Source organism: Pelophylax lessonae (assembly GCF_965119305.1).
Source record: "Pelophylax lessonae genome assembly, chromosome: 2".
NCBI classification, from domain to species: Eukaryota; Metazoa; Chordata; class Amphibia; order Anura; family Ranidae; genus Pelophylax; species Pelophylax lessonae.
In genome coordinates, this window is record NC_138769.1 from 233196933 (window position 1) to 233211154 (window position 14222).

The 14222-nt window shown below is 39.7% G+C and overlaps 1 protein-coding gene across 1 annotated transcript in view; it reads right to left on the bottom strand.

Annotated features, from left to right (window-relative positions):
* Positions 1-4283: 4283 nt before the first annotated feature.
* The window catches only part of LRIG2 (leucine rich repeats and immunoglobulin like domains 2), a 111014-nt gene continuing 101075 nt past the window's right edge, over positions 4284-14222 (bottom strand). Inside the window, exons 16-19 of the mRNA XM_082246119.1 lie at positions 13407-13556; positions 10847-10996; positions 7772-8023; positions 4284-5498 (exon numbers count right to left, since the gene is read on the bottom strand). Coding sequence (XP_082102245.1) covers positions 5272-5498; positions 7772-8023; positions 10847-10996; positions 13407-13556 — 779 coding nt within the window. The 3' untranslated portion in view covers positions 4284-5271. The remainder of the gene's footprint in view (positions 5499-7771; positions 8024-10846; positions 10997-13406; positions 13557-14222) is intronic.

Below are 14222 nucleotides of genomic sequence, written 5' to 3' on the forward strand. Positions count from 1 at the left end.
TGATACTTAACTACACTGCAGAGTGCATGAGCATCATTGGAAATGTAGTTCCAAAACATCTGGGGTGCCAAGGTTCGCCATCACTGCTCTATAGGATCGTAAAGGCAACTAAAGCACAGCTTGGATTTCTGCCAAATTCTGCTTAAAGACAAATTAGAGCTGTGTCGTCATCACCCGGCTTCACAAAAGTTGATTTAAAAATCAAAAGACGCTGGGTGGTAAAATATCAGCCAAACAGCAACAGCATTTTATCAGAAGCAGTCACTATTCAGGTATTCAGAGGGCCACTGGTGCAGTGGCTGTCTGAATTCAATAGACAGCAAAAGGAGATCCCCCCATCTATGCAGTTGGAGTGTGGATGGGGGAATCAATTGATTTCTCTAAATCTAATAGTGTATGGTTAGCTTAAAAGACCAAAAAGCAAAGATTCCACCTACTAAACTGCCTGAGGCAAGATTCCACCTTATAGTAGGAAAAGCCCAAAACCATAACAAAGATATGCATGAATAGAAACCCTGTGCAAACCAGCAATAATGTTTGGCATTAAATGGCCACTACTACACTTAAAAATATTTTTAAGAAGATAAAACATGCAAGAGAAAAAAAAAAACATAGTGACATGTTTTGGGGCATTTATTTTTCCCAAACCAAGGTGCAGAATGTACCATGATAGAACCGGTAACCTCAAACTGATCATACACATTACAGCTTTTACAACCTCCTTTTAATTTGCCAAAACTGGATAAAACGAGGACCTACCTAATTAATACAATCAGGCCAGCCTTGTACTACATAGTTGTTGGTAGAGCTAAAGAAGATAGTAAAAATAGAATGTAAAGTATAGGTTGAGATTTAGGATTCCTTGAAACAATGGAAGATTAACCATACACTTGATTGTCCGTAACTACTTCTGTCAAGACAGTACTGGAGATATGCATCTTCATACAAAGAATGATTGCTAGAACATGTTTTGAAGTACTTGAAGTTTACCTTCAACGACCATATATAATGGATTTTAGTAACCTAGTAAACTACAGGGCGAAGTGTCATTTCTGTTTAATAAAGTGCACTGGAAAACTAAAGAGGCTGTGGAATAGAGTACAATAAACCAATCTTGGAATTTGGATCATTAGTATAAGTACCAAATAAAAAGACCATAAACATGAGTTATGAAAGGGAATTCTTATGGTCAATAACCTAAGTTACAATGGCGGAATGAGCAAGTATATCATGAGCTCAAGCATCATATTATGCACGCTATATCGAGTTTTGAGTTATTGGCCATGTCTCAATTTTTTTTATGAATGTTGGATATAGGTTGCCGATTGCAAAATTTTAACTTTGTATTTTAATTTTTTCGATTGTTACTTAACCATACTAAATACTGCTTTCAAGATCAATACTAGCATTATCGCTTTGTTATATAGTGTCCTGTCACATTGACCACATTTTTTTCTGCTCAAAAAATTACCATGTGAGCTAAAAAATTGGATGTAAAATATGCCAAAGGTTCTAATTTTTTCCCACCCTTAGAAGTCATTTAACAGCATTGCAGCAGGCACACTTTCTGTTCCTGGTCTATGCAGGGTGTTACTCACTGCTGCTGTGAGCAAAAGTGAAGGCTGGAGGCAGTGTAAATGACACAACAGCCAAAAAAAGCCAATGCGGTACTCACTGCTGCTGTGTCCTATATGGTGAACACAACCATAGAGCTGGTTTCATCTGAAAGAGTCTGCCCCGTCCCCCCATTTTCACAATGAAGGAACTCCTCATCAGCCGACAGTGCACTGCATGTTCATGTGTTGCCCTCAATTTGTAACTGAAGTTGTTTCTCAGTGAGTACAACTGACTCGCTGTGTTTTTTTTTTTCTGCGATTATATGTGCTGAACTATCCACTCATAAAGAAGCAATAAAGTCTAAGAAAGAGTAGCTTGGCCTTGCGTCTAATGCAGGCCATAGACAGTTCAAATCTCCACCGGTTTAGCAGGAACGATCAACTTGGGTACAACCAGCTTGCCGGATTTACTTGCAATTATCACTAGTGGCTGCTATATAGCAGCTAGCAATTATCAGTTTTCTCCCAGCAGGGACGGCACGTATTCCTGTCAATAGAACAGTTTGACCTGTCACAGGCTCTCATCAAGAGTGTCCACTATGCCCATCCTTTCCACCCAGCTACTTTATATAGCTTCTATGCTGGTACAGCTTCTATGAATGGAGGACGGTCAGCAGGTTTAAAGGTATGCCCCTTCATTCATAGATGGCTCCGTCTATGGCCTGCCTTATTCTGTGCAGAGTAACCTGGAAGCAAACATGTTTAACACACAGCATCAGGTTTAGTGTCTCGTACTGTACACATTTAGGCAAAGCTGTGTGTAGTAGGATTAGATAGGCATGATATCAAAATGTCAATCATTGTTGTAGTGTACTCCACCCGACTCCTTCCAATTGCCCATGTACAATAGAGACTCACGGATAGTTCTATAACCTCTTTTTTCTTTACAGGTTTATAGTAGAAAACCTCAGATAAATGTTAAAATAAAAGCACAAAGCTTTTTTTTTTTTTTTTTTTTCGGGGGTTGGGGTATATATAAAGAGGATTGCTGGAATTCAGCTTTAAGAATGCAATGTGCAACAAAGACAGGGTAATAAGTAGAAAAACAAAAAACACAACATACTGTCTATTCTTAAAGCCTAAGTGCACTGAAAATGAGGAAAAAAATAAAAATAATCAGCACTAGAGACATAACGTACATTCAAGTATGATGTGACCTTTGTGCTGATGCCTTTTCTGTTGGCTGAAATCCTCCTCCGTGCATGCTCCCTACCCCTGTAATCTTCCGATGCGGCAGGGGTTAATAGAACAGTTGGACCTGCCACAAGCTCTCAAGAGTGCCCAACTACGCCTGTCCTTTCCACCCAACTACTCTATTTCTAGAAGCTGAACTACAGCTTCTAATAATGGAGGACCGGCAACTGATTTAAAGATACGCCCCTCCATTCATGGACTCTTTTATTCATAGAAGCTGTAAACAGCAGAATCGTGGCTATTAAATTAAGTTAAGTATGCACCCAAGAGGGGGGGGGGGTGGTTTAGGTTAGGAAAAGGATAAATGCACATTGTTTAAATAAAATGAATCATTACCAACGCATTGCGTAACAAGAAATAAATTATAAGAAGACCATGGCAAGATATTTCCCAACATTTGCAACAAAAGAGAACCAGGCTACCAAACCAATGCAAACAAATGACATAACGTCAGGTGGGCCCTTATACTACACAGTTGTTGGTACTACAGGCAGTCCCTGGGTTACGAACAAGACAGGTTCTGTAGGTTTGTTCTTAAGTTGAATTTGTATGTACATTAGAACAGGTACATTTTTTTAATTAACAGCCGCCAAAAAAATATTTTTACGTTTTGGATAGCATAGGGAAGGGTTAACTGGCCATACAGTGATGTGGGATTGTCGATAGGTCCACCAGACAGTAGGTGGCAGTATGCGGTCAGCAGCAAGATAGCAGATGGTTTCCGGGACCAACGTGACGTCGCACTGCAGCCGTTCTTAAGTACAAGTCATATGCAAGTCAGATGTTTGTAACTCGGGACTGCCTGTACTGTATTTTATTAACTGGATGGAAGAAAAAAAAAAATCAATAGTCCGCGAGTCATTCAAAAATCAGGAGTCCATGTTGACAAGATCAAAAAATTTCATGAAAACCATGCAAAGTCCTGTTTGCAAAATAAACTGAACCCAACCTGATCACACCAGGAATGAGCATATTGAGGGGTGAAGATCAATGAAATAACAAGCGGAGAAAAGATTTATATCACAACCTAAAATGGTTATCAGTTCAATATTTTCTTAAAATTAGTCCCAGCTAATATTTTAAACAGGTAATCCAGTTAAGCAAATTCTTTTTACAAATTAGCAGATAGTCATTTTGACTAAATAGGTTTTGATGACAGACCTCTACAACGTACTCAACGCCAAACTGGGAGAGTACAGCTCTTTGCGCCAATCAGGATGTACTGATTTACACAGCATTGACACCAACTCTGCATACATGCTTACAGGAGGGGGGAGCAGAGGGATAACCATATTAATGTGGTATTGCTTCTTCACAATTCCATTGGCAGGTTGAGGGAGAAGAATGGACTAAGAAGCAGAACTTCAGAAACCGTTTTTAATCTTTGGTCACCAAACGAAGGCCATAACCATGATTTTAGGGGGCAGAATAGCGTTTACCTCTGCAGACAGAACGCTGACAGCTAGCGTGTATATAACTATGTATAAATTAGACTGTGAAAGAACAACGTTGCCTGGAGATCCACTTTCATTTTTATCTCTTGAAATGCTGTAATGGAAGTTCATAAACCTAATTGTGAAGAATGCAACCATATATTAATGCAGTAATCAGAATTTAAATTAAAATATACTAGGGATTGCTTCCTTTTTTATCCCTGGTGCAACAAGCAGCTGCATAAAATACTGTAACATCCAGACTCGGATTTATCTTTCCAATACAACATGGAAATGTAAATTTACTATAGGTTACAGCACTTTTAAGCAGTTACCGGAGCAGCAATTTTAGAATAATGCCAACATTTGATTTCACATATGTTAAAGCTCTTGAATGTAGCAAAAGCAATATCGCACAAGTTGCCTTTTCATGGAATGTTTTCTTATTTAATTCTAGGTTTCTGTAATCTTAGACTGTAAATTCACTTGATATAGCTGGTATAAATAACATATCATCATAGCTACTGCTTTAATGTTAATTGCAGTAATGTTCAAAAAACATTGCTGATTATCACAGTACTTGTATGCATTTCCGACTAGTACCACTTGCATAAGACTGCTAGTACCAGATGTGAAGGTACATGCTTAGGCATGTTTTCTTTGAGCATATGCTGACATTGCACACATAGCCACGAGTACATCCACTTTACTGTGAGCCTGTGACATTGGAACATGTCACTAATGTCCATTTGGAGTTCAGGAGATCACATAAGCCACTATGGTCACAGCCAATGTCCCAACTGACTCGATCTTTGAAGCAAATAACTGTAGAAGCGGCAAGTGCTCATGTTTTGACCAATCCAAGCTACATAGTATTTACCTCTTTGCACTTCAATGCAGTGCCATTTTTTTTTGCATTGGTCCACTCAACATTTGTAAACAAGCCTATTATAGCACTTTTTGGCCATGGAGTAAATTCTGAGGTAGTCCACACAAAGTCAACTGACTTGCAGATTCATTTGGTATGATTAGGTTGTTTCCTTGTAATCGCCAATAAATAGAGTCCTGCTTAGGTCACAGTCTTGGTCATATGATCTCAAGCAAGGTCTTGGCAGGGGATGCTCTTCTGCCTTGACTGAAGATGGCCCTTCGTTTCGGAATAAGGTTTTTTCATGACCAACAGAATGGTGGCATAAGGGAGGGTGCGATGCCGCCAAGTTGCCATCTTTCTGTATGGGCCAATTTGGACATGAATCTGTAAGTGTGAAAAAATAAATATATATGAGACACTGTTCTTCTATAGCATATTACAGAATAAAATCAGACATTTTTTTATTAGATGTACATTGAATGTTTTAATTAAAGTGGAAGTTTAGCCAAAACCTAATCTGATGCTAAACCTACTCTCCGCCTCATTCTAAACCGAATCTATCTAACCCTGTGAAGATAATCGCTATACTTACCTTTTCTTAAGCCAATCCAGTCTGGTCTCCAGCATTAGCAACTGCTGGGAAAAAAAAGCCTGGGAAGTAATACGACCCATAGACTTACTATGGGGCTTCTGTTGTCTGCTGCCTCTCCTGCACACTATCAAAACACAGAAGCCGCCGCTGACAGCGGATGCTGGGACCGGTCCAGAGCAGCTTCTAGCAATTATAGCAACTTTTTTCTTTACAGGGCTAGATAAAATAAGGCTTAAAATGTGGCTAGAGTGAGAGTAGGTTTAGCATTAAATTTTTAGGTTTTGGTTGAACTTCCACTTTAACTTTTAGAGTAATTTGCCCAGCCTAGACAGACTTGAAGCCATTACTGTACTATACAAAGGGCCAGTGTCAATAGGCTTTTGTCAGACACTCACCCTTGTACATTCAGAATTGTATCTCACTCACAAGTTAGTAGGAATACAAAAGAAGCTTGAAGCAGGTTGAGGTAACTTTGAATGAGGTTAAATGCTTATGTCAATGAACTCTAAACCTCTAAAACTGATCTCAAAAACACTTGGAGGAAAGAAGTATTTGCAAATCAACAGAAGTCAAAAGCCATCACACACCGGTCCAAACTCATTTCGGAGTTAAGCAGGGCTCCTTCATCAGGCATGTGCCAATTGTACAAAATATTTAAATAGGTATCCAATCATTGGTCATAATCAGTGGATGCTTATTTAAATATTTTGCACAACTGCTGTACAATAATCACATCTCTGATGAAGGGGCCTTGCTTAACTCCAAGATGTTGCACAATCTTGTTTGTGATCTGATCATACTACAATAAAGTCATTTGGACTCAACCTGAAGATCCGTGGTGTGCTGGCAAATATATACAATGTGCCAAGTTTATACCCAGTCTACATTCATGTTGCCCTTTCCATTGTAGAGGCCACCTCAACACTTACTTCTGGGCCCTTAAAGCATATATTTTGCATCTGCCCTTATTTTTTTCTAAATGAGTAATGAAGTCAATATAGGTCTTACCAGTAAGACATAGCTTTCATCTCTGCTTGCTATATCAAGCTCTATTGCATTTCTGCACAGATGTTACACAGTTCTATACATAAGCTTAAGAGCACTGGGGCATGTGTATAGCAGCACTATTGTAAGCAATATAATATGTACATGTGAAGAGAGACACAGCTATATAGTAATAAAATATATATGGTTTTATATTGTACTTGCATAAAGGGTTGTTTGCACCCTTTTCTGAACACCACATTAAAGCGGTTGTATCCCGCTTTTTGACACTTTTACCTACAGGTAAGCCTATAATAAGGCTTACCTGTAGGTACAAATAATATCTCCTAAACCGGCATGGTTTAGGAGATATTTACAGTGCATGCAGCCGCTCGCGCGAGCGGCGCATGCGCTCTGAAGGTCCGGGGGGACCTTCAATTAAGTTGCCGGGAGCTTGCCGGAAAAATCACTCCCGCGCGCATGCGCGGGAGTGACGTCATCGCGGCTCCGGCCAATCAGCGCGCTGGAGCCGTCTCTTCCGGCCAATCAGCGCGCCGGAGCCGCCGAACCCGGAAGAGACGACGAGGGATCATGGCAGCGCCCGCATCGATGTCCGGGGGTCCGTGTCGGGGCTACGTTTTAAGGTAAGTTACACATAATGGGCTAGTATGCGATGCATACTAGCTCATTATGCCTTTGTCTTGCAGGTTTTTTTTTTTTATTTTTTTTTTTTATAGGGTTTACAACCGCTTTAAATGTGAGAAATTTTACTCTGAAGCTTTGTATAATGGATAAAACACAAGAATAGTCCATACTGTAATCTACAAAAAAGTAAAAAGAAATAAAAAGTGAAATGCCTCTAGGATTAGCTATAGTAGTTTTTTTTGGTGTAGAATATAGCAGTTCTTTCATATGGCTTCTGTATGAATAATATCCCTGTTGAGAGATGGAGCAAATAAGGATACACAGCTGTGGTTATTTTAGTGCTCAGTTTAAAGAGCTGGATACTACAAAAACCCTATCTTTCAAAAAACAGCAAGATTTACAATCACAGAAGTAAAAGAAAACACAGATTGCTTACCACAGCTGGGTTTTGCGCCTTCCTTTCTGTCATAGTTGAGGAATGCAGACATATCCCTCTTAGCAGCAGATGCTCCCACTTCATTAGAGAGAGAAAGGAAAGTCTCCTTTGGAACTTGTGACATAAAGCTAGACAAAGTTTGGTCCATTGGGTCCTCCTCAGTCATGTAAGTATATGGACAATATTCTCTAGTCCGTGAGTAGATATTCGCATTATCATAGCAATCTGAGCAGATCATATGTTGTCCAGCACCTGCAAACATAATGCATTCCGATCAGAAACAAATACAGATGTCAAATTTAAAACTGCACTGGATAAAACATTAAAGAAACTTTGTAAAATGTAATTGTTTATACTTTATGTGAATACAAACAATTCTAGCAAATTAGGTAAGCTATGGAAGAGAGGAATTTTGGCTTGCCTAAAAAATTCCCTATCTTGGAGTACAGTACAGGACTGGTAATCATAGACCCTGGGTTATAGGCTGCTACCAATCACCTGAAAGTAGCCAACTATAACCCAGGGTAGAGCTGCACGATTAATCGTATGAAAATCGAGTTCTCAATTCACCCCCCCTGACGATCTAAACCTGACATATGCTTGATTCTTTGCATAGCTTCGAGGAAGCAGAGAAAACAGCTGTGGGAAAAAAAAAAAAAAAAAGCCTGGCAAATGCCTATCAGCATCCCAGTAACTATAAACAAAATGATTACATTGTATCTTTTCCTTCCCTCTGCCAGGGAGAAAGGAAGTTTAACCTCTTAAAGACTAGACCTTTTTCTGACACTTGTTCTTGCAAGTTAAAATCATTTTTTTTTGCTAGAAAAGTACTTAGAACCCCCAAACATTTTATATATTTTTTTTAGCAGAAACCCTACAGAATAAAATGGCGATTGTTGTAATATTTTATGTCACACTGTATTTGCGCAGCAGTCTTTCAAACGCAATTAATAGACTTTAATGAATAAAAAAAAAAACGTAACCTTAAAGTTATCCGAATTTTCTTTTGTTACACAGAGAATCGTGATCTTTATTCCAAGCTAAAAAAATCGGGATTCTCATTTTGGCCAGAATCGTGCAGCTCTAACCCAGGGTCTATGAATGTCCAGCCTGTGTCCTGTACTGTATGATTAACCACTTCAGCTACAAAACAAAAAAGCGAGCAGCGCCATCTAAGTGCAGTAAAAGGGTATGTTTATTCCAAACAGATTAATAAAACTCACAGGATAACCTTGATGCCAGCGCATGTGTCTGGATATAAAGTGTTCATCCGCTCTGGGGGAGGACGGCTGCCCATACAATGTGGAATGCCTCTCGTCACGGTTGCGCTGGTGACTCCCAACGCTTCCTGGGACACGGGTATACTCTAAAGAAGCCGGCCGACATCACATCCAGATGTCAGGTGGAGCGGGGATGTGCGCATGTTCGGACTATGCATGCTCCCTCATCAGGCATTCTGACTTGCCATTTTGGAAGAGGTATAAGTAGGGAACCAAGGACCCTGGGCGTGTCTGAGTAACACTAAGGAAGCGGTTCCAAACTGCACCTATTTACCCACTAAAATAGGCTTACATGCGCTGGGAAGTGTGTTACAAGACTACTACAAGACTAGATAAGCAATTGTGTCATAAATCACACAGTATAAAATAAAATCAATGGAAATAGAACACAATAGTGGTTGGATAGCCCTTATCCAGAAATTTCTGCATCAGAATGCCTCAGAATGACGCCATAGTTGACAAGCTAAAACCAGCAGTACAACCGATGAGATTCACAACCAATTTTCACACCCAATTCAGAAACATGGAGCCGTATATTCCTAAAACATCGGTCCATTCTACAAGAGGATCCACTATCACAGATCAAGCTCTCATTTCATATAGACGTGCCAGAAACGTAAAAACCAAGATAGCACCCTAATAAAGTTAAACCAAAATCCACCAGTCCGTGCCCCACTGAAGATTTTTTTATCATCAAAGGCATGTATCTTATGCTGTATGGCATTATGCCTCACCTGCCAACATGTCCTTTGTGGACAAAAAGAGTTCCAGACTAAGAGTAAATGCTATACCATTTCTGATTTTCATATCTGCTCATCAGAATTTGTAGTTTATTGTATGTTCTGTCCTTGTGGCTTGCTTTATGTTGGCCGCACTATTTGCACACTTCAAAAGATATTCGGTGAGCACAGGCGACCAGTGAATGCAGGGTCTGATCAGCATAGCGTTCTCAAATACTTCTACACAAATCACAATCAGTCCTCTCATGAACTCAGTTTGGGGGATTGAGGTAATGCCAAAAAATCTCCCTGCAGCAGAACGCTTTAAATGTCTATGTGCCAGAGAGTCCTATTGGATTTACCGTTTGGACACTTTGGCACCTGGAAGGTTGAATGAGGAGTTGGAGGTCAGCCTCCTGCTTTAACCCTTCTTATTCACTTTATTTTAGATTTCATTGGATCCCTTTGGTTTGTCTCCAGTATTCCAGCTGCCACATTCTCTCCTGGCAGTAGCATGTGGAGACAGATACAGTGCTAATCTTCCATTTCGTTTTTTATTTTATATATGACAGAACTATCAATCCTCTGCCAACATCTTATAATATTTTTAGAAATCTCACATTGCGGCTAACACATCCTGTTTACTATTTTAGGTTGCGGACCCTTATGGTCACTATTTAGTCCTGATATCCGGTATGAGTAAATACAGGACGCACTTTTTCTGTCCCCACAGAATGTATGCACTGTATGTGCTTTTGTGCAGCCCGGCCGCAGTATATATGCAGTAGGCGAGCCGAAAGTGGTATAAGCGTTAACAAACCCATACATTAAACAGTTTCAAAAGACCGTTACATGCCGGAAATGAAACACTCCCATTGGTTGTGCTCTCAACCAAACTGTTGTCATAATTGATCACATGTGCAGCATCATAGCAAATGTAGATTTAATAGAGGACAAGATTGCAGCTTCCTTGGCTGAATATGAAAGGAGGCTTTACTTCCACTTTAGGATAAACCAATAGCCATACAAATAATAAATAAAAACACCAACCATTGTTTGTGCAAGTGACATCTCACCTGGTCCTGGATGACTGTCACGCATCTCTCCTGGGTGCATGCCTCCACGAACTCCATATAATGGGGGAATTCTGCTATTCTGCATATTTGCTGCAAATGGAGTATTCAGGATTTCTGCATCTGCCTCACTTCCAGTATCTACATATAATCCTTTGGGGAAAATGTACATGTCTTATTTAAAACACACATTTAAAAGTTATGAATACTAAAAATATATGTGCAATTATGTGACAGGCAGGGGCAGATCACAAGATTCAGCATAGCTGAATCAGCGATCTGTGTCTGTGTCACACAACCCCCTCCCCCCACACATGTCAAGTGGTATAAAGCCCCAAATCAAAAAGGTAAATATATTGCAGCTTACCATTCATTATATATGATAGCTGCATTAGTTTTTTTTTTTTTTTTTTTTTAGGCTTTTTCCCCCCCTCTGGTAATCTGGCCAGTAACACACCTCTTGTATTAGAGACACGCCACTCTGGATGAAGGTACACAGGGGACACATTTGGTCAGTGCTATTGTCAGTCAGCTGGGAGGGGAGTTTTAGATGTATTAGCAGATTTCAATACATTAACAAATTGAAGCTCAACTCCGGCTAATAATTTATTATCAGTTATAGCAAAATGTTTTTTTTTTTTTTCCCTTTTGGGATACAAGGGAGCGTTTGGGATAAAGGTTTTACATAAACAAAAGCCGACCATTTTAAGCACCTGTCAGTTTTACATGTTTTTTTCTCATACCTGTAACTGCAAGAGAGCTTGTGCTTTTGAAAAACAAAAGTCCTACTGGCTGGATTACCAGGTGAAGAAAGAAATCCCCAAAAAAGAAAACTAATGCAGCCATCACATTTATTGGTAAGCTGCAATACAATACATGGCAGGATATGGCATTAATACTGCTTTAAACGTCAATGCGAAACAACCTTATTTGTCTGGGTTTTTTCCCCACAATTCCTTGTAAGCACTGGGATCCCTGTTTTCTGTACTTGGCAAACTGTGAAAATGCAAACAATCTCAAGAAAACAATTGCATTTTATGACTCCGCTGCAATACTCAATCACAAAAAAAGGTGGCGCTGCAGTAAAATGTGGGAATTCTGGCTCCATGTTTAAATAAAATTCAGGAGTTTTGTGATGAGACAAAGGTAAACTCAGAAAGGGAAAGGGGGGAGGAATCCACTAACATTTTATCATAAGGCAGACACAATTTGTAAATATAGGAACAACTTCATGACAAATTTAAAGTGATAATAAAAACCTGTTTTATATATATATATATATATATATATATATATATATATATATATATATATTTATTTATTTAACAAATTATACTTACCTGCTCTGTGTAATGGTTTTGCACAGAGCAGCCTGGATCCTCTTCTCAGGTCCCACGTCGATGCTCCTGCCCCCCCCCCCCCCCTCCTACCAGGTGCCCCCACAGCAAGCAGCCAAGCAGGCGTGCTCCTGACCCACAGTCCTGTGTGTCCATTCACACAAGGAGCTGCGGCTCGCCCCACCTCCTCTGTCTCCTGATTGGCTTTTGGCCGTCAGTAAGCCAATCAGGAGTGAGAGTCCATGGAGAGGCAAGACTCCTACGGACATCGCTGAATCGAGAGGGGGCTCAGGTAAGTATTAGGGAGGGCTGAGGAGGTTGCTGCACACAGAAGGTTTTCTTACCTACATGCAGGTAAAAAAACCTTGTGCCTTTACAACCACTTTAAGATTCTTTGTCATAAGGTGGAAAACAAAAACATATGCATCACTCGCTTTATTTGCTTATCTGTCTATAAATGGCTGCCCACCAGACTGATGAAAAAGCAGGCAGATTCAAAACAGGCCATAAACTGAGTGGATGTAAAACAGGTCATCCATTCAGTGAGTGTAAAAATAAAAAAAAACAAGTCAAACGTGTCCAAAAAAGAAAAAAAAAAAAAAAAAAAGACACGATGGACCACTGTCTTTTTTTCTGCCATTACTTTTCTTTGTATGAATTTTGGCCAGTTTGTAATAAACAGGCTAAAAATTCATTCAGCAAGTCGTCCCACTGGCCATCTCCCGGTCGTAATTCCTTTTATTGAGAAACTGGGTGAAACATTGATGGCCGAACAGTGGCTGCATCCAATCAAATGCATGGCACTGTTTGGGTATTTTGACAGCTGGTGGAGCCAGCTGTCAATACAATAGCTGCGGAAGGAAATACATCCACCCTCACTTTGTAGAGTGGATGGAGGAATCTGTTAGAAAAATCTGTGTGTATGACCAGCTTTAATCTTTTAAAATGACCTGTATGCAGACAACCAAAATGATCACACTCTAATCTGACAGATAAACAATTATTTACTATGCCATCATCATCACTAATCCAATACACTGTTCTGGGGAATCTTTCCTTTCATAAGATGACTATATTGCCCTACACAGCTGGCTTGCTACGTAGAAAAAAAAAAAATGACTAAGCTCCTGTACAGCAATCCACCCAGTACATCTTATTTTGGTTTTAATAAGGCAAGCAATAAAAATGTGTTCAGGTTGAATTAGATGTCATCTAAAGCTATATACCATCGGTTCCTTTGTGAACACAGCTGCTGGCAGTAGGCATAAGCTGCTGGTGACTGCCAGCTTCAGAATTACTGTATCCTTCTGGTGGCTCTGACAGTGTTCCCTGGGAAGAAAGGTAGCTTGGAATATCAGCCGGTAAATTCATGTCCTCTGTAAAGAGAGTCAGAAAATATGTCAACTTCATATGCACTGCAGTGCAGTAGCCAGCCTTAGTTTAAATACATATGATCTTCTACATTTATTCAGAATTTCAAAGTACATGAGCAAAAAAAAAAAAAAATAAATGGGTCTTCTAAAGCCCTGGTTCACACCAGTGCGACGTACCAGTTCAAAGTTGCATGACAAGTCGCATCCCATTTGCGGCAACTGAACCGTTCAAAAAGCTGCGACTCAAGTTGCAGCAATTTTGAAAAAGGTTCCTGCACTATTTCTATGCGACTTGCACTGACATCTGGTAAATGAAGTTGCACAGATGTCAGCAAGTCGCACAGAAATAGCCCAACTTCAAAGCCGCACTGATGTGAACAAGGGCTAAATCTGAAAGATCTCTAAAATCTAGGATTCTCTTTGTTTACTGGCTTTCAAATGACTATGATATAACTAATAACAGGACAATCGTAAAAATAACTAATAATATGTAGCCACAATTGCAACTGACACATTTTTTTAAAATAATTTTTAGACACAGCACTCTTGTATAATATATCCCACAGGCAAATGCCATGGAAAGCTCTGAGAATAAGAAAATTGCCACAAACAAGCTCTTTAAAGGCCATTAATTCCCCTGAATCCCATATAAAAAATGTCAATGGCTTA